General features: G+C 44.5%; 1 protein-coding gene across 1 annotated transcript; it reads left to right on the top strand.

The window, feature by feature from the left end:
• The first annotated feature begins 10,992 nt into the window (after nucleotides 1-10,992).
• Nucleotides 10,993-18,189, top strand: LOC141479733 (aldo-keto reductase family 1 member B1-like). Its single transcript, XM_074169023.1, has 10 exons — nucleotides 10,993-11,058; nucleotides 11,422-11,589; nucleotides 12,569-12,685; nucleotides 14,030-14,107; nucleotides 14,787-14,909; nucleotides 15,348-15,454; nucleotides 15,616-15,697; nucleotides 16,231-16,314; nucleotides 17,616-17,698; nucleotides 18,147-18,189. The coding sequence occupies exons 1-10, from the start codon at nucleotides 10,993-10,995 to the stop codon at nucleotides 18,187-18,189; spliced, it is 951 nt and encodes a 316-aa protein (XP_074025124.1).
• The last annotated feature ends 1,381 nt before the right edge of the window (nucleotides 18,190-19,570 follow it).

A 19,570-nucleotide genomic window follows, 5' to 3' on the forward strand; every position in this document is an offset into this window, starting at 1 on the left:
CGGCGTCGGTAATACCCAGCGGAGAAACGGGGTGAGGCCACCCGAGGCAGCCAAGCCTCTGGCTTCTCCCAAAAGCACCCACGGCTCCTGCTCCTCCAGAGCCAGGGCTGCCTCGGGCCTCCGTCCACCCCCGGAGCATCGCCACCTCCTTCACCCACCGCCCGGGCCGGGCATCGCGACAGCAGGCGGGGGGAGCGGGCTCCGGCTCGCCCCTTCGCCGCCCCCAGGGAAGGAAGAGGCGGAGGAAAAAGGGTGGCCCCAAGTGGCCTGGGCTGTCATCCAGCACCCCCTCCCTCATCGCCAGGAGGGGAGGAAACGGCAGAGGGCCAGGCAGACGCGGGGGGTTTTCCCAGGCAGGGCTCACTTTTGTTTTTTCCTTCTGGCTTTAAGGACCTTGTTGGTTTGGGTGAGAAGCAAGGGTCCAAAATCTTATTACTCATAATGAAAACAGCAGAAAAAAAAAAAAAAATACATCTAGAAGTGAGTCTAGGAACTTAACGATCACGCTAGCTACCCTCATGCCCACAGGCTGTCATTCCCATTCAGAGTAATCAAAACCAAGTGGACGGAGCAGCTCTAGCTAGAAGTGAAGTGGTGTGCGTGGGAAGGTGGTGTCCTTTACTGCTTCTGTCACCGTAGCTCTGCTTTTACACACAATCAGATTCACATTTTCTTCTCTAAATGCTCACCCTTGAACAGCCACAATGTAAAGTTGAAAGGGCCACAAGCTGAATTTATACCAAATGTGCTCTACCACCCGCTCTACAAGGGAGAGGGAGAGATGATCTTTCATTTTTAATAGGTTAAAATGATACTGCATGAAAATGAAAGATGGGGGATTCAGATTTTGATAGGAAAAAGCAACACAAGGAAATTAAAGAAAATCTGGGGCAGAGGTGTTAAAATAATGTCGCTGAAGTGCTGTGAGGAGAAAGGGTGTTTAGTTTTGCACTTATAGGGGTCAGATCCTAACCTGACAGCAGGAAAGAAGGACCAGCCAGAAGAAACACTGCTTCACTAGGCTCTCAGCAGGGCTCAGCACTAAATGTGCTAAGCGGTAAGGGTGGCCACGCTGCCAGTGAGCAGCACCCTATGTCTCTTCGGTGGTTACTGCACCGACTTTGGTCTTCATTTATTTGGGAAGCTCTGGCAAGCATTCGGCATCTCAGGGAGAACATTTTTCAGTGCTCTTCCTGAAAAAAAAAGAACTATGCCTGACCCCCGTACAGAACCACAAAAAAAAATCTGCTGCTAATGCAAAGTATTTCCACTGGATGTGAATTGCACTTGCAGTTACATATATAATGCTTTTCATCTCACCCACTGACTTTAATGTTAACAATTACCTCTGGTCTCTGTCAACTTTGTGTAAGCCAGAACCTACAGTATAAAGCCAGTCCAGCCCACGTAATCAAAGTAGTACTCTTAAGTTCACCATACCAGAAGAGTTTGATTCGCCACCCACCACCTCAAACTGGTAAATGTTCCCACATGACACTGCCTGATCCCACACCTGCAATCACCCTGCCTCCAGTCAGATCAAACCTGTCTCCTCCTGTACGAACATATCAGTGGTACAGCTCTGAATGCAGGTGCATCACAGGCAAACTGGTTGATTGACTTTGCAAGGAAAAGAACCGGAGGTCCTAGAGACAGAATGAAAAATATCTATTCTTGAGTGTCGGCACTATGCATTGGCTGCACTTCAATCATTAAGAATTCAATTAACAGAAAAAAATATTGTATGCCAATATGCAGTCATAACTACAAGTGAGTAGACAGCAACCCGTGCCACAAGCTAGGACCTCCATGGCCATTAAATGCAGATTTCTTATCTACATTAGTCTTTGAACAAGACCGTGTCATTAGCATGGCAAAAACAGCCTAATGACTTTGATTCACATTTCAAACTACACAAGGACGGAAGAGTCAAAGCCATATCCCTGTGCATGACTTCTTGCAGACAGCTACACTCATTTGGCAGCTATTATCTTTCAGGCCAGCTGGGCTGTGTTTTTCAGGGTCTCTGCTCTGGAGCCCTTCCAGGCGGTAGCATTTATCTGGAATGTTTATGGCAGAAACAGTTCAGGAAACTCCTTTTCTCAATACATAAACTTCCGCAGGGGCACCAGTACAACTGCACCACACTGAAGGAAGGCCTGGAGCTGAGCGAGGCAGAAACAGAAGAGAACAGAACTGGAAAGAAATAGGCCAATTAATGATTGATGAAAACTGTAGCAAACAGGAACATTCTTCACTGATTATGCCCCTGGTATTTTTTGATAGAATAGTTACTTTGTTCAAAGCTAGATCAAGTCTTTGTCACAGAGCACTGCAGACTTACCCACTGTAAATTCCAGAAGACCCTCAGCTCTTTGTTTAGAACTATTTGATATATGATCTGTCTTCATTAATAATGTTATCTTCAAAAGAAACTTCTGTAATCAAATCCTCACACCCTTTAATAACTCTGAAACCTTCTCTCTAAAACTTCCTCCTGGGTGTTTTTCTACTGCATGAATTTGTGCGTCCCTCCTAGACTCTCCCTACTCCTTTCTACCTTCGGTTGGTGCCACAGCACTGCCCATTCTCTCTCCCACCCCGATGTGTTCCCAAGGAATCTTCACTCCTGCATGTCAGCCTATTCAGGCCATTTAACACTTGACAGTTTTTCCTCTACAAAAGTCCTAGATCCTGTCTTTTTTTCTGTCTGCTATCCATGCTATTGTTGTCTCACACTCCTCTGTAATTTTTCTGATGGTCCGCTTTCATTCAAGACCCAATTTGTATTGAGAAAGGTCTGGGAGTACGACACACTATGCAGAGAGATAAACACGTCCTTATTTCCCCAAGAGGACTCAGAACTCTTAGATGGTAAAATCACTCTGGCTACATCCATCTCCTTGCCCATCACCCCCAATACACTGGTTCTCTCTTGTAAACTAAACACAAGCTTTATTTCTTGCAAGAAATCACCTGCAAAGTGGGCAGGGACCTGGGAAGCCCACACTGTGTATTAACCTTCCTGTTAGCAGGACAGAGCTACCCAGGAGGGACACCTTTCCTTATAACACCACAGCCATCTTACCCATCCGTGCCTTCAGTGTCCTTATCTATTCTTTTCACACCTCTGCTTGCTCAAGTTTTTCCGGTTTAAAAAGACCACTTTATTCACAGATTTTTTCAATCAATCAGCTTCATTTTTTCATCCCAGGAAGACTGCAAGTCCCCAAGCCATCAATATCATGTTTTCACCCAAGCCTAGCCTCTAAACCCACATGTTTAGCTGAACCCCAAGCAAACTTATGTGTATTCATGGACTGGAAGCTGTTTTCCTTGTCCCTGAGACCACAGCCACAACTCACGTACAGTGCTGCAGAGTCCTGTTGGCCCCAAATCCTTCATAGATCTCTATACACCAGATTCTGGTCTATAATACAAAGAAAAATAAAGCCTTATCTATCAGAGCTCAGAGAGCACGTAGCAGGCTATAATGCAGTAGTCCTACTTGTGTCTTTTTGTTAGAGCCACTCACTGCATCTTGCATTAACCAGACAAGTGGTTCTCAACATTTTCTTGGCTTGAGCACACCTGTGCGTGGGTAATTTTTCATCACACACCTACCCTTATTTGCCAATATATCACACCACCACGTCTTAAAACAAGCCTATTATTACCTAAAACTTGGGGGTGCACCTGACAGAGCAGTGAGGCGTACATCGCACACCAGTTAGTCACCCAGTTACAATTTAAGCTCCTCAGCAAAGGGGAGTCTTTTTCACCTTTTGTTTTACTAGTGCCTAATACAACGCTGCTTTCATATGTAAATACAGTGGAGCTTTCATCCTGTTTGGGTATGAAGGCAATATATAACTTCATGCATCTGAGTGGATTCTCTTTATGTCAAAACCAGGATAAGTCCATGTGGGAGGCAAATAGAGTATTCTACTTTTTTTTACTCTAACTCCATTGCTTGGGCAGGAAATCTGTTCAAATAAAAAGAGAAGTGAGTGTGTAAGCACTTAAACTAACCCTGCATTTGTCATCAGAATTATAGCATCAGTTTTTAAGTAAATGCAGAAGTTTTTCTGAATCATTAAGGATTGAATAAATGATTGAGAAAGAAGAAGAAAATACATGAAAGCCTTAATTATACACAAAACAGATGGATGGAAGAAGCTGTGTGAGGCATTGTATCCCAAACCCAAAGTAGGAACCAAATTTCTTACGTAATCCCTATGGCTAATTACTGGTAAGGTTATTCTGAAGTAAAACATGACTTCTGTCTGTTCATCTGAAATATTAACCCAAAAATTATTTCATTTCTGCATATCCCAAGCTGAAAAACATGCACATGGGAAAAACGTTACATTCTCTATGTCCTCAAAGCTATCACACGGATACCTTCAAATAAGCACCTTAACCACAACAGGTGCCTAGATGCTACAGGAAAGTGTGTGGAACACAATGTTTTGAAGGAGCCCTCGTGGATACAGTTCAACCCCACAAAACAGCTCTAGAAGAAGTTGTACAGGTTGCCAACAGGTGGGAAAACAAAATTCTTTCTCATAACCAAAAAATTTTCCCATTTCTAGAGCAAAAACCACAATTTGAAGATCTACAAGCTTCACTTCTAAATTTTGTGGGTTTAGAGTGGTTTACATTGCAGGTTTTGGTTTGGGGCTTTTCACTGTTTTCTAGTCACAATACTGTACAAATTAACTTATTGTAGCAGTATCAAAAGCAAAGAAAATCCTGTGATGAATCTGCCATTTTTTTCCCCATGATAAACAAAGTGCTGCAGACATCAGACGTCAGTAAGAAAGTGTCTGGGAAGAGATAATTTAAAAGGGCCTCCAAGAAAAGAAAGCAGCAGGGTGGTGTCTAGTCAAGGCACGATAAGTTAGTTAAAAAACAGACTGGATAGTGCTGATACTAGAGCATGGTAACAGCACGTAGGAATCTGGGCAAATATAACAAAATATAACCAAAATGGGAACTCCCATGTAGAGAAGGGGGAGAACAACAAACACAAGGGGGAGAACACACAAGACATAATCAAGTTTGCTTGTACTAATGTCTTTCTAGAAAAAATTAATGGTTCACCTTAAAAAAAGCTGCTTAAAAGTTTTTTACTTCCATGGTACAATGAACACCAGGTTAATTAAGAACTTGCTGATTGTGTGCAAAACTATCTCTGTCTGTATTTATGATGTTTGTTTTCTCACAAACACTCTGCAAACCACAAAGATTTGTCTTCTGCTTCCTAAGTTTCTTTCCATGGTATGTGACTCTCTTGCACCAGAACAGTTTACAAAACAAGCCTGACTGATGTTTAGTTTGGTTTTGAATGGAGCACAAAAATGAATTTCCTATACAAAAAATCTGTCCTATGTCATGATTAGATAATATAAAGAGAAGGACTGAGTCACACTATTCTTGTACTTCACTGTAACTTCTCAGAATTCAGTGGGGTTGCTCCTGACATTAAAAAGCAATAAAATCAGGCCTTTCTTTTACAGGATTGTTTCCCGGGAAACTTTAGGAGTTAAGGTGCTAAATAAATAGCTGTGCTTCACAAGTTAATTCATGCTTCCCCTCGCCCCCACCCCCCGCCATTTCTTTGACGAAAAAGGAGCATGAGTGGAAAGGCAGACAGGACTAATAAATCATGCATGGATGGGGAGTTAGGATATTCAACTTCCCAGAATTTTTCAAGTCTAATTTTCATCTCACACCTGTTTTACTCACATGGAAATCCATCCATTTAAATGATTTCATGCCTGACTTCCACTGTTGGGTTTTTTTTTATTCAGCATTAGTCTATTCCTCTCTATTTCCATCAGATCCAGCTGTCCACAGAAGAGCCTGGAAAAATATTTTGCCTGCCAGCATCTTCTTTTTATATTACAAAAAAAGACACTTTTCTTCCTAGACACACAAGGCACTATCCAACATTTTGCATTTTGAATAGGTCAAGTACTTGTTTAAACATTCAGTACTGCTGTCATTACTCTTCCCTGTAGAAGTCTGCATCTACAATATACCAAATAAGTAACTGAGTCATGATCAGTTCAATGGATCCGTGAGAAGAAAACCTGGGTAGTGTGGTTCTGCCCTTCCTAAGAAGGCATTTGCAGAAGTAACTTATATCTGGTAACAAGCTACGTCTCTTTTTTTTCTTGGGTGGGTTTTTTTTGGGGGGGGCTGTATAATACCTCTAGAAAGATATCATAAAATAAGGCCCATGCTGTTTGACCAAGGTTTCTTGCCCTTCTAAAGAAATAGGTGCTCACAAACTTTAGACATGAAGAAGCTGCTTTATCTTGTCTTCTGGGTTACATCTAGTTTACGGGGACAGTTAGGAGCACACACAGGCCAAAATAGTTTTCCTGGCTTCTGCAGCAACCCACACCTGGCCACCATCTTGTCCCAGCCCCTCAGGTTACAGACGTGTTCTGGTTACAGGACAAGCAGGAGTCCCCAGACAACATAATAGCTGGAAGCATCCTGCCAGAACAATTTGCAGCTCATGGCCTCCTCCCTGCATGCCCTGAATTACTTCTGGAAATGGTAGATGCTGAGAGTGCGGAAACCCATTTGACCTACCCTACAGCAAACCTGGAGCCCACAGCAAAATAACTGCAGATCCATGGATTAGTTAAGGACAATAAGCCAAACCTTTGTGGGAAACGCTGGACCTTCCACATCGCCCCTAAATGTTCATATTGCCCACGGGTCCTGCCATGTGACAGGAGAAAGACCACATGAGGTTCTGCTCTCATATTCACAAAACCTGAGTAACTCAGTCAGCTGAAACAACGCGGCTCCTCTGTTGTGTACGAGTTCAGGTTATAAAGCAATTTCTATTGAGCTCTAATTGCACAGATTCCACAGTGCTATTTTTCATGTTGTTCCTAATCAAGATGAACTCACTGGTTTTACTATGTGCTTCATTTTGTTTTGTTTTTCAAACATGAGGAAAATATTTTCAACACTTCTGTGTTTCACAAATGGAAAACATATCCCTTCCTCCACTCTTAAGGCATTTGAAGCACCCCTTTTCTTGTCAAAACTTTTCTTGTCAAAAAACGGCTGACTGCTGCAACTTGAAATGGAGCATAAAAATATTTTTCCACGGGGACAAGAGCCTCCACTTGGCAAGAAAAATAGCAAACTGTTCTCAAAAGTGATGAGAAAACAGAGATTTGGAAACCCTACAGTCTGCACCTATGAGAGAAGAAAATCTTGTTCCTGTGAAAACCATGCCTAACAACAGGACTGGACAAGAATATAGGTCTGGGATGGGCAAATTTTCCATGTGTAGAAGAGCTGGTTGTGGAGGCTGGCCGTGGTGTCCTTCCTATTTAACTTAGGTTGCTTGATCACTTACTACAAAGCCCATTCTTCCACAGAAACAACTGAGAAGGTATGGTCTTTATCAGTGCTTTAGTTCCTGCTCTTTTCACAGGGCTTAACCTGGAGAAAATCAAGCAAAATATTTGCCAATCCCACATTAATCCACCTCTCCAGCATATGATCAGAAGGTTTCTTTTTACAGGTTTGAGAAAAGACACAAAAGACACTGACATACTTCTGTTTCCACAGAAACCAGTCCTGGCCTGTGCAAGGAAGTCGCAGTTTAATTAAACCAGTTCAAAAACTGATGCTGTTAAATTAATGCTAAGTCTGTGGGAGGATAGATGTGATTTTGATGAAGGGAACTTTGTGCTGTTTTAACTGAAGTGGTGAGGAAAGAATCTAAGCTAAAGCAATATACAACGTACTTCAACTGATATGTGTCCAAAAAAGGCATTTGCATGAACATAATGAAACAGCGCAAGATTTTCATGTAGACAAGACTCAGAAGAAAATGTTACCATATTTTATTTCGGGAATACTGTGAACATGCCTTGTTTTGCCCTTGTCTGCTGTCAACACCTCCTCCACTGCCTCCAGGGGTCTGCTCCCCGCTGCCTGACAGTTTTATTAACTATCTCTTCCTGTCTTATTTACCCTCAGGTACCCACTTGTTGGCAAGTTACACTTCTCTCTATCACCAAACCACTCCATTTGATGTAGCTCTCAAAACTGTAGCTTCCTGCAGTTCTGCTAAGTTAAAAGGTTCTTCTTCAGTTCCTCTTCAACCTTAAGCTGAGGTTCCACAGACTTTCCCCTATTTCCTCCATTTGTAACAGTAATGGTTACTGCAGCTTCAGAGCCAGACTGGCTGAGGTGTCCTCAGAAATCAAATATATTGCTTCAGGCTTCTTGTGTGTCCAATGCTGTGGAAATGTCAGAATGTGACTACTCCTTCAGGGAAGTCCAGCTCTCTCCAGAAGGTGACACAAAGTGACTGAGCAAAAGTATAAAAAAGGCCATAAACCATTTTTAGCAGCTCTGCTTTCTTAGCCTGGCATGATATCCCAGTGCCTGTTCGATCAGCTTGAGCCTACCAGTTTACGCTACAGAGTGGGGAGAGTGCTTGGAAATGGTCGGTTCTTACTCTTCTTGCTGTTCTTGGTTCCTTCCCCCAGATGCCAGCACACTCAGGCCAAGGCTGGGATGCAGATCCTGAGGAATTTTGGCTCCCCCATTGCGCCCCAGCCACCACCATGGCCGGATCATGAGCGGCAGGAGGGCAACAGAGGGGAATATAGGCTGCCCAGGGAAGTGGTGGAGTCTCCTTCTCTGGAGACATTCAAAACCCACCTGGACAAGTTCCTGTGCAACCTGCTCTAGGTGGACCTGCTCTGGCAGGCGGGTTGGACTAGACAATCTCCAGAGGTCCCTTCCAACCCCATGTGATTCTGTGATTCTCTGTGATTCTGTAACAGAGGGGATCTCTGGTGATGAGGCACTAGAAGACATGTTGAAATTGTGACATCCAGCCATTCTGAGGCCGTCAGGGCCAATATACAAAATAGGTTAGACAGAGTTTGGTATTAGACTGGCTGAATGAAGAGAGAGCTGACGCTGTTGGCAGACATTTTAACAAAAGGCTTGCTCCGATGCTGTTGAATCAATGGCAAATCCCCCAATGGCCGCAAATGTGTAGTTAACAACCCAACTCTGTACAGCACATACCGCTTCCTACCAGCTGCAGACAGCCCACAATCCCCATTGACTGCTGCAGTCAAAAACAAGCTGGAGGTGCCGAGCACATTAAAGTGCTACCGGTCAGAGTAAATCCAAATGTTCTAAATTTTAGACAAGTCTTTCTGTTTCCCCTGGAATATACAACATGCTGTAAGTGCGTGCTCGGTTAACAGAAGGGATAAAGCAGATTTGATTTCTCTCCCCACGCATAAAAATGCTTAAAAGTCAAGTTTTGGAACATCTTTGAGAGAGAGTAGTGAGTTAAGACAGGAAAAGCGGTTTCATACACTTAGTGCAGAGGACAACAGAGAAAAGGAAATTCTTTTCTGTGCCTTTAATTTAAGATTCAGACAATTCAGAAAGTTGGTATGTTAGTGATAATTGCTAATTTCCTCTTCAAAACTCAGATTGTATCTTTTGAGTACCTACCAGAAAATTTTCATGCCTATTTATTTATTACAGATGTAAGCCACCTTCATTTTTTTTCTTCTTATCCTTTTTAGGAAAACAGACAAAGGAAGAAAGATTTCCACCTTCTCATTGTTACAAAATCTAAGGAATGCAACACGCAATTCAATCTGATGAGAGATTATTGAAGAAATTCAAAAGCAGTGGTCACACACAAGTTTAACTCTGCCCCCATGTGTGCAAACATTAAAATACATCCTCCCATCCACTACCTGGATCCCGCTCTGTTTTTGTGCAAAAGGTTGTATTAGTTTGCGATGCTAATTATATACGAGATCCATGATGACCATGTAGCTAGAGGACACCTTTTCTCTTCTACACTTACATTTCCCTTTCTGCATTATGAAACTCTCCTTTATGAATGCATAAACAAGCCATAGAGATATGCCTGTTGCCTGTACTAATAAAACAAGGAGAAGTAAAAGTGCAAAGGCAACTCTGGAATTTTACCAAAGGGAATGGTCCTGTTAAGATCACGAAAAAATGAGGCACTTAATTTTACTTTTTAGCTTTGTCACACACGCCCCGTGTGAACTTCCCTGTTCTTCCCTGTTCTTCCCTGTGCCTCACTTCCCAGCCTCTGAAGCATAGATACCATCACCTTTGGAGGGGGTGAGGGGGGTTGAAAAGGAACTACTTCTTCCTCTGTGAATTCACACTGAGGTTTCTCTAGCTGTCTCACTTCATCAGCACGCAGGGTGACAAGGCTCTGTCAAAGGGAGACCAGGCCAGGCATGAGGACACGCTGCTCTGGCCAAAGGGCTCAGCCCTTCCGCAGCCCATGGCTCACAGCCCAGAGCCACACAGCCAGCAGCGATGGAGCAGCTCCATGCACTGAGAACAAAAGACCTCTGTCTCATGCCCTACCTCAGGACTCCTCTTTACTGACTCATTTCAAGACACCCCCCTGGCTTTACCGATGACAAACTGTGGGCCAAAGAGCCCCTGGACAAAACAGGCCAGAAAGTCCATCTGGTAATCAATGGGGTGAACTGCAACAGTGAGTTGAAAAACCCCAGTGCGTTATCACAAGTGAGATACACACGAACAACCCACGGCACCGGGGACAGGGCGCTACATGAGCTGAACCCTGCACAAACACAAGCCAGATCGGTGCACAGCTGCCCTCCGTCCTTATCACTTGAAGAGGAACTTTACAGGGAGGAAAGGTCCACAGGGTGCACAACTGCACGCCCCAGGGGATTGATCACCTCCGCAATTTATAATTGATTTCAGCTTTCACATTAACCTGTATGAGCTGAGTCTACAGAGAAAAAGCCGCAGCCTTGTTTGCCGAATGTGGGAGGATCCAAAGCACCGGCACTGCTCCAACATCTTCCCCTGCCCTGGTGAGCCACCAGTCACTATTAAACAAGCTGGGCAAGAGGTGACTGCAGTGGGGCTGCCCAGACGGCGTGCAGGGCCATGGCGACCTACGTGCAGCTGAACACCACAGCCAAGATGCCCCTTGTGGGGCTGGGCACATGGAAGGTAACAGCTTCAGAGAAAAGCAGCAGTACTGCAGAGCTCCCTGGCACAAAACTCCTGTTCCCCCAGGTCCAGCTCCAGAGAGCTGTCCTAGTGTCTGGGGCTCTGCTCTACACAGCTTATGGGCTGAACCTGTGTGGGAGTGGGGCTACAGAGAAGAGGCTGGAGGTTGGCTTCAAGCCCTGAAGCCTGTGTTTATGACTGCAAGAAATACTCTTCTTGTACAGGAAAAAAAAAAAAAAAAAAAAAGAACTGGGGCAGAGGGGATTGCTTTCAGAAAGGTGGCTTTCTTATTTTTTTTTTCTAGGATACAGGTATTTAACATGTACTGATTTGAGATTCTTAAGATTTATGCATTATTTTTAGTCCCTAGCTGGGCAAGTAACAGCTGCAGTGATGGCTGCCATCGATGCTGGGTACCGCCACTTTGACTGTGCCTACGTGTACCGGAATGAGAGTGAAGTTGGGGAAGGGATCAGGCAGAAAATCAAGGAAGGCGTTGTGAAACGAGAAGACCTCTTCATCGTCAGTAAGGTAAGGATCTAATGATTTTCAACCCTGGAGGAGGGGTGGAAGAATGCTTTGCCTATACTATTTTCATAGTAGAAAGTTTAAATACTGAAGACAAAATTCATGCTGTAGGATAAAGCAATTCATAACATTATGCAAGTCACTCCTGATAAAAGGTTACTGCTTCACCCCATTCCGTAAGGAGAGTTAGGAAGGATACTCTATGCCTTCACCCTGCTGTGGTCCAGCACCCTGCTGAGGAGACCCAGAAGTGCTGGGAGATGGACGAGGAGAGGAAGCAAGGTAGAAACCTGTGATGCAGAGGTCTGAGATCACTCGGTGTAAAGGACTGATACAGAGGCAGAACCGGTTTGGTAATGGCACCTCACTGACTGCTGAGGCACAGCAGAGATGAGCCTGGCAGTGGCTGGTGCTTGTTCCAGCAGCTGGGCTCACAGTCCTGCCAAAGGGGTGTCCCTGCTGCGTGAGGAAGATGAGGTTCTGGGCACCTGGGGACAGTGTAATCTGCTCAGCACCTGTCCCACGGAAGGTATGGTTGGTGGGTGCTCTTTCTTCTGCTTACTAAGGAAAACAGGATATTTAGCTGCTTTCTGAAGCTCCTTTTTACATTGGCAAAGGCTGGTGCCAACCACTTCTTTGTGACTTGTCTTATATTTTCTTGGCTTTGCCTGCTAGATTTTTTACAGGAAAAGTATAAATGGTCAAATCTTGAACTAAGCCATCTTCTTCTACACAAGTCTGACCTTGGCAATAGGAGTTTTTACTACAGATCTATCTGATCTTGTGTACTTCCACTGCACATACTGAATTCAGTGTCGTGGGCCAGTCCCATCACAGAGCAAGCCCCATCTGAAGCGCAGCAGGATGACCTCACTCCACATTGCCTTCCAAAGGAGACAGAGCATTTCTGTCCTGTGCAGGAGAGCACCCAAGAGCTTTAAACCGAGGAGGTCACAGTGTGCCTTGTTTTTTTTGTCTCTAGCTGTGGTGCACATTTTATGAAAAGCCTCTGGTGAAGGGAGCCTGCCAGAAGACTCTTGCCGACCTGAAATTGGATTACCTGGATCTCTACCTCATGCACTGGCCACTTGGGTTCAAGGTACAGTAACAGCAATGCCCTTGGCTTTGCCTCCTGGGAGACCTCCTCAAAACTGCCAGAAACTCTTGCAGCGCTACTGCTGCTTCAGTCCAGAAAGAGCAGGTGTCTCTTGTGTGTAGCAGCACTGCTCCAGCGCTGCTCATTCAGCTTTGCTCTGGCCACGTGAGCCCGAATCTTGATCTCTGCCCCTGAGACTGCTGCTTGCACAGCGTCCTCTGCCCTTTACATAATGGGAGAGGCACTAAGGACCTAGCATTAAGGTCAGGCCTCCCAGCTTCAAGCATAAACTATGTCACTTTCGCTATCTTTTACAAATCCAAAGCATGCTCATCCGAAAATTACCCCTGGTGGGAAGGAGGGCTGTGCTTTGCTGCCTGACAGAAACTCTTCCCTCCGCATGTTACAGAATTGCAGAGTGAAAGAAAATGTTTCTGTTTTCCATTTCTCTCTTCAATCACCAAGTACTTAATACAGTCCAGACTGAGCTGACCTTGCCTGTAGGAGCCTTAGTGTTGTTTCACAGACCCTGGATTTCAAAAGATGAGGCTTTTCAATACACAACTTTTGCAGACTATATGTACTTCAAAGGATTTATGTCAGTTTGTATACATATATATATACACATACACACACATATACCCTTCGCCTTTCCTTTCCTCTACACCCAGATCAAAATCTCTATTCTACCTAATGCCTTTGAGCTCAACTTCATTTTATTCTCTCAATATTGTTTTGGTTAGCTTTATGTAGACAAAGCTGTCAAGTGAAACTGCATAATATTGTGGCATCTAGAAAATTCCAGTCATTCAAAACATTTTGGCCATACTGTCTAGTCACAGGCTGTTCTAATTTTCCTAATACAGCAACTTAAGCAGCGAGCCTTCCCATGGGAAATCTGTCAGCAGCACCTTTTTCAGCATATGTACTCCAGTATAAATGCGTACATTCACAGAACCAAAGTCAATCCTCCATATACCTTTTTAACAACAACTAAAAAAGCTATAATTCTTAAACATGCATAGTGGAACAATACATGAAGTGAATTCATGTAAGACTCCAGGATACTGTTCTATGAGTAAATTGCTTCCCTGCATGCATTTTGTGGAATATCACTTCAACAGGTCCAGCAAAAATACCCGTCTTTATTGGGATAGCTGGTGGAAAAAATGGTATGACACTGCATGAACTAAGAATAAGAAATGACTGAAGAATTAAGTTACAATGAGAATTACTTGGATTTTTTCATGCACTATTAGCTTCAGCTCCTTACATTCCCGTTTGGTTCGTTTGCATAGGTAGCGTCCCAACAGAGATTATTTAAAGCATTTTGTCTCTCACTGACAGGCAGGAGACGAACTGTTTCCCAAAGATGACAAAGGCATGGCTATACCTAGCAACGTTGATATTCTACAGACATGGGAGGTAAGTTCAACCACAGGAGAAGAGACATGTCCTCTGTCCTCATCAATCTCTTCCATGTTTTCATTTCCTTCAGCAGTCAAAGAACTGTTGTCTCACGCATGCAAAATTAGTTGGAAGGCACATAAGACAGTACAAAGTAGGTTTTCATAATGTGCATGCTTAGTTATTACCTATTATTCCTATTCCCCGAGTGCCTTACTTGAGTGCCTGACTCACAGTGAGCTGCACAATCACTTTGAGGGGAGCTGCAGACGAGACTGAGGTTGGAAAAAGCTCGTTGCTTGACCATAACCACTGTACAATTGTCTTCATCACAGTTGTTGCGCCCTTCTTGAATTGCTCAAATAGATTTTACAGAAATAAAGACATCTTGGGTTGAGATCTTGCCTACAGCATGGGGCACAGCCCCCCAGTGCTTGCACAACAGAAGATTACCGATTGTCATTTTTCTTTTCCTCATTCAGCTTGGTGTGAATTTCCACAAATGCAGGGAATAAGAATTTGGGCTTGGGTGAGACTGCACTACTGTATCAGTACCTGCTTAGCCCTTAGAGAACTCTGCAACTCTAAATAGCTATTCTGTGCTGCTCACGACAGGAAACGAGCCACATCAGGAAGAACACCTCCTTGATCTGTCTTGCATACCAGATGATGATACTGCTCTTCTTCTTTGTGTTAGGCCATGGAAGAGCTGGTGGATGCTGGTCTGGTAAAAGCCATTGGAATCTCCAACTTTAACCATGAGCAGATTGAAAGAATCCTGAACAAACCAGGACTGAAGTACAAGCCTGCAAACAACCAGGTAAGATTATAAGTGACCGCAGATGAATAGTTTCCAAGGATTCTAAAGATCTGTCAGTTGAATGAGGAGATGGAAAAAGGGAGAATAAAGTAGACATAGCATATGCTCTAAATTCCGCTCTGTGGATATTTCTGAGCACACAAGGGACTCAGGTACTTCCTTTTTTGCCTCACCTTGCTGAACCACTGTTTACGAATGTTGGAGTACCTCTTTGGAAACATTCTTTCTGGAAGAGTAAAGAACCCAGAGATGACCTTTGTGGAATCCCCACAGCAAAAACTGTATTATCACACAGGCCACTGACAAATTAGGGGACAAGGCAGCCTCTAATTAGATTAGAAAATAATCCCTGAAGCACAATGATATTACAGCAGTGCTGCCGCTATCACACTATGACAGCCTCACACTATCACAGCCTCTATGCCTCTGTGTTGGCAGGTTGAATGTCATCCATACCTCACCCAGGAGAAGCTGATCAAGTACTGTCAATCCAAAGGGATTGCTGTGACAGCGTACAGTCCCCTTGGCTCTCCTGACAGGCCATGGTGAGATTGCTTTGCAATTTGCAAGGGAGCTGGCATGGATTATGTTTGTAACAGTGAGGCTACAAACACACAATTAGTCATTCATCTACACACAGATCTCTGTTGCTGGGCTGGATCTTTCTGTGGGGGTTTCTTGCCACTGATTTCTTTTCTCTGTGTAGGGCTAAGCCAGAGGATCCTTCCCTTCTGGATGACCCCAAGATCAAAGAGATTGCAGCCAAGCACAACAAAACCCCAGCACAGGTACGTAGGGGCCAGACAGTAGGTACCCCTTCCTGTAACATAGCCATAAAGGAAAATAAGAGCTGAGGAGTGGGCAGAACCTCCATCCATTCCCCATGAATGAGTGGCACTCCTTTGATTTTTCCCTAAAAATGCAGATTTCTTATTGTATGGCCTGCAAGACATGCTACTATTATCTCTTGGGCCCTCAAAAGGATTCTTGACCCATCTTCAGATGTCACTTCCCCTCTCAAGTCCTCTTGCAAAGAATGAAAGCCTTGCATAGACTGCTGGAAGTTCAGGTGGGAAAAACGGAAATGACTGTCCCAAAACTCAGTGGGAAAGGAGGCCTTCCATGTGGGCCTCCACCACTTCTCTCTTCACCCTTCAGGAAGTGCTACCTGGGCCACAGGGACAGGAATGATTTCAATTGTAGCTCCACAGAAAGGGTCTACTGAAATATACACTTGATGGCAAACAGCTGTTAAAACAAGCTCTGCTTCCTCCAGAGCAGGAGCCACCCTCTCTCTGACTCAAGAGGTCTGTTCTTGCAGGTTCTCCTTCGCTTCCAGATCCAGAGAAATGTGATTGTGATTCCCAAGTCTGTCACACCACAGCGCATTGTGGAGAACTTCAAGGTGAATGATTATGAGTGAGCTGGGTGCATGGCATGTTCAGGGCCGGCATGTCTTCCCAATGCAGAGCAAGCAGTGATCCTTTTTCACCCTTCCCAAATCCCAAGAGGATGGGCCTTTTTCTTTCTTTATGCTTGCCTACACTCTGCTGGGGGTTAATCATAGAATGGTTTGGGTTGGAAGGGACCTTAAAGATCATCTAGTTCCAATCCCCCTGACATAGGCAGGGACACCTCCCACTAGACCAGGTTGCTCAAAGCCCCATCCGGCCTGGCCTTGAACACTTCCAGGGATGGGGCATCCACAACTTCTCTGGGCAACCTGTTCCAGTGCCTCACCACCCTCACAGTAATGAATTTCTTCCTAATATCTAATAGAAATCTCCCTTCTTTCAGTTTAAAACCGTTACCCCTCAACCTATGACTCCACTCCCTGACAAAGAGACCCTCCCCATCTCTCCTGTAGGCCCCCTTTAGGTACTGAAAGGCTGATATAAGGTCTCCCCCGGAGCCTTCTCTTCTCCAGGCTGAACAACCCCAACTCTCTCAGCCTGTCTTCATAGAAGTGCTCCAGCCCTCTGATCATCTTCACAGCCCTCCTCTGGACCCATCCCAACAGGTCCATGTCCTTCTTGTGTTAAGGACTCCAAAGCTGGACACAGTACTTCAGCTGGGCTCTCATGAGACCAGAGCAGAGAGGCAGAATCATGTTCCTTGATCTGCTGGCCACACTTCTTTTGATGCAGCCCAGGATGAGGTTGGCTTTCCAGGCTGTGAGAGCACATTGCTGACTCATATTAAGCTTCTCATCATCCAACACCCCCAAGTCCTTCTCCTCAGGGCTGCTCTCCAGCCATTCTCCGCTCAGCCTGTATTTGTGCTTGGAATTGCCCTGACCCAGGTGCAGGACCTTGCACTTGGCCTGGTTAAACTTCATGAGGCTAGCATGGGCCCAACTCTCAAGCCTGTCCAGGTCCCTCTGGATGGTTAAGCCAGGCCTGCTTTTGGAGAGGACAGATTAACAGGTCTTATACAATATTTCCTGTTCTGTGGCTTGTGGATGAATCAGCAGGCACAGCTTGCTTGGAGCCCACACATGGTAACACGCCAGAAAAGACATATATAGAATAAGCAACGTTCATAAAATTGTTCTTGTGTCCATCAAACAAGTTGTTCCTCTATCTGTTAATTCAGTGGTCCATGACTGAAAATGGACCCTCCAGTATGGAGCTGCTCTCTAATGTTGTCTTTCTTCACACTGTTGGATTTTTCAAAGAGGTGATTTTCAGTTGTTTCTCTTCCTAGGTCTTTGACTTTGAATTGACTAAAGAAGAGATGGCAACCATTCTCAGCTTTAACAGAAACTGGAGGATCTGTGCAATGACCATGTAAGTGACACCACTTGTTTCCTTTCAAGTCTTAAATTTTGAATATTCTTTACAAGGAATTTTGTGTCCCAGCTACTAGGTAGCATGAAATTCAGTTTATTTAAAAATCATGCCAACTCAAATTCCAACTGGTTTGTCCCAAAAATACTTGTTCAGGAGAGGGTTTAATATTTTCATTTTAGAAACAAAAGAAAGAAAACAAATTACATTCTTATTTCGAATTCCGTTTCCAGGAAACTCTCTGTAACTTGAATTACAAAAAATGGGTTCTGGATGTTCATTTCATCTTTTTCTGCATTAGAGAAATAAGGACACTTATCTCCACATATTCTACCTGTAATTACATGATGCAGACCTTCCCTTGGTGGCTTGTCCATGCACAGGATGCACCTCTGCATAACATTTAAGTCACCCATGAAAATAACATTCCCTCTTTGATTTATTTCAGCTCCCAAACTCACAAGGATTACCCTTTCCATGCAGAATACTGAAGATGCTTGTACTATGTCCTTCACTAGACCTCTGGTGTCTCACGTGCCTTGGCTCTAACTTTGAGCTGTCTATTATCTCATTTTCTTACTCCATATGTCCTGCTGATTATGATGTTTATCCCATGGAATTTGTTTGAATTCTGTTTTTGGAAGAAGGAAATAGTATTTTCTACAGAACAAAATGTGGGATATAATAATTTTCTGCTTACTAGAAGAGAGGATTACTACTGAAGAGCCTAGGCAGAGCTGCTAAGCAGAAAACAGGGTGAGTTTGTACCACCATTCAGTGATTGCCTTTAGTCTTGCATCAGCAGAAACCAGATGTTGACAAACCACAAAAAAAAAAAAACCCATGCATCCACAATTTCTTCAGAAGTGTCCCATATTTTCAATAAAATTAATTTTAAAATGCAAAGTCTTGGCTGAAAGTCTTCTGTCTAGTGTAGGAAAAACCCAAAACCCTCCCACACAGAGACGCAGAGGGAGGTCTGCTGCAGTCACCTGCACTTCGGGGACACGGCTCCCCCCGGGACAACAAAGTCACTCGGCGCTTTCCCTTACGGACACCAGAGGGCAGCCAGCCCTCAGAGGAGACCCATGCTGCTCCCTCCCTGCCGGCCACCAGCCCCCGAGCTCGGGCCACAGCCCCCAGCAATGCCAGGGGGGACATTTCATATGCCACACAACCCAGTTGTTTGCCCCCCAGCTGGGGAGGCTCAGCCCCGCGGTGCTGTGCCCAAACCGCCAGCACCTTAGAGCCTTCTCCCCATAATTTCCACTTTCAATTCACAAAGTTATAGTCCAAGACCACGTGTTTCCCAGCTTCCTGAAGGAAGCAGCCCATAAAGCCCCCAGCAATCTCCAGGCAGAGGTGAGACATCCATCCTGTGAAACAATACACCACATTATTGAACCCTGTAAGGGTTTACACTACGGCGTGGGAGCCAAAGATTTAGGGAAGTTCTACAACCATTCACAACCACCCTTTACCTTGGAAAGCTCCTGCTCAAACACTTGCTCCAACTTGCCATGGAGCCACCATTGTGGACAGTCACACAAATCCATCCAGATACTCCTTGGTTAAAGGGTAGCACTTATCACCTCATCCCACCCACACCAAAGAGCTTTCCTGCATCCACTTGAAGGGTCTCTCCTCTCACCCCAGGGCACAGACAGCAACCTACTGAAAGAAAGGAGACATCAGAGGGGTTTAGCCACATCATCTTGCTGAATCAGGCCCAGGTGTCAGGGATGAGAAGACAGGAGCTGCCTGCTTAGGGCAGGCAAATTGACCTAGGTCTGCCACAAAGAGTGATGGCACATGCTCATACTTTCATTTCTGGAGTTTCATTTTATGTACACAGTTCTGCCAGTTTATCAG

This window comes from Numenius arquata, chromosome 2, assembly GCF_964106895.1.
Source record: "Numenius arquata chromosome 2, bNumArq3.hap1.1, whole genome shotgun sequence".
Classification (NCBI taxonomy): domain Eukaryota; kingdom Metazoa; phylum Chordata; class Aves; order Charadriiformes; family Scolopacidae; genus Numenius; species Numenius arquata.

Bases quoted from the DNA above. Each gene is read 5' to 3' on its own strand.
- LOC141479733 (XM_074169023.1), top strand. From the start codon at position 10,993: ATGGCGACCTACGTGCAGCTGAACACCACAGCCAAGATGCCCCTTGTG. The intron at 12,686-14,029 runs GTACAGTAACAG...TCTCACTGACAG, and splicing joins ACTGGCCACTTGGGTTCAAG to GCAGGAGACGAACTGTTTCC. The intron at 15,455-15,615 runs GTGAGATTGCTT...TTCTCTGTGTAG, and splicing joins GGCTCTCCTGACAGGCCATG to GGCTAAGCCAGAGGATCCTT.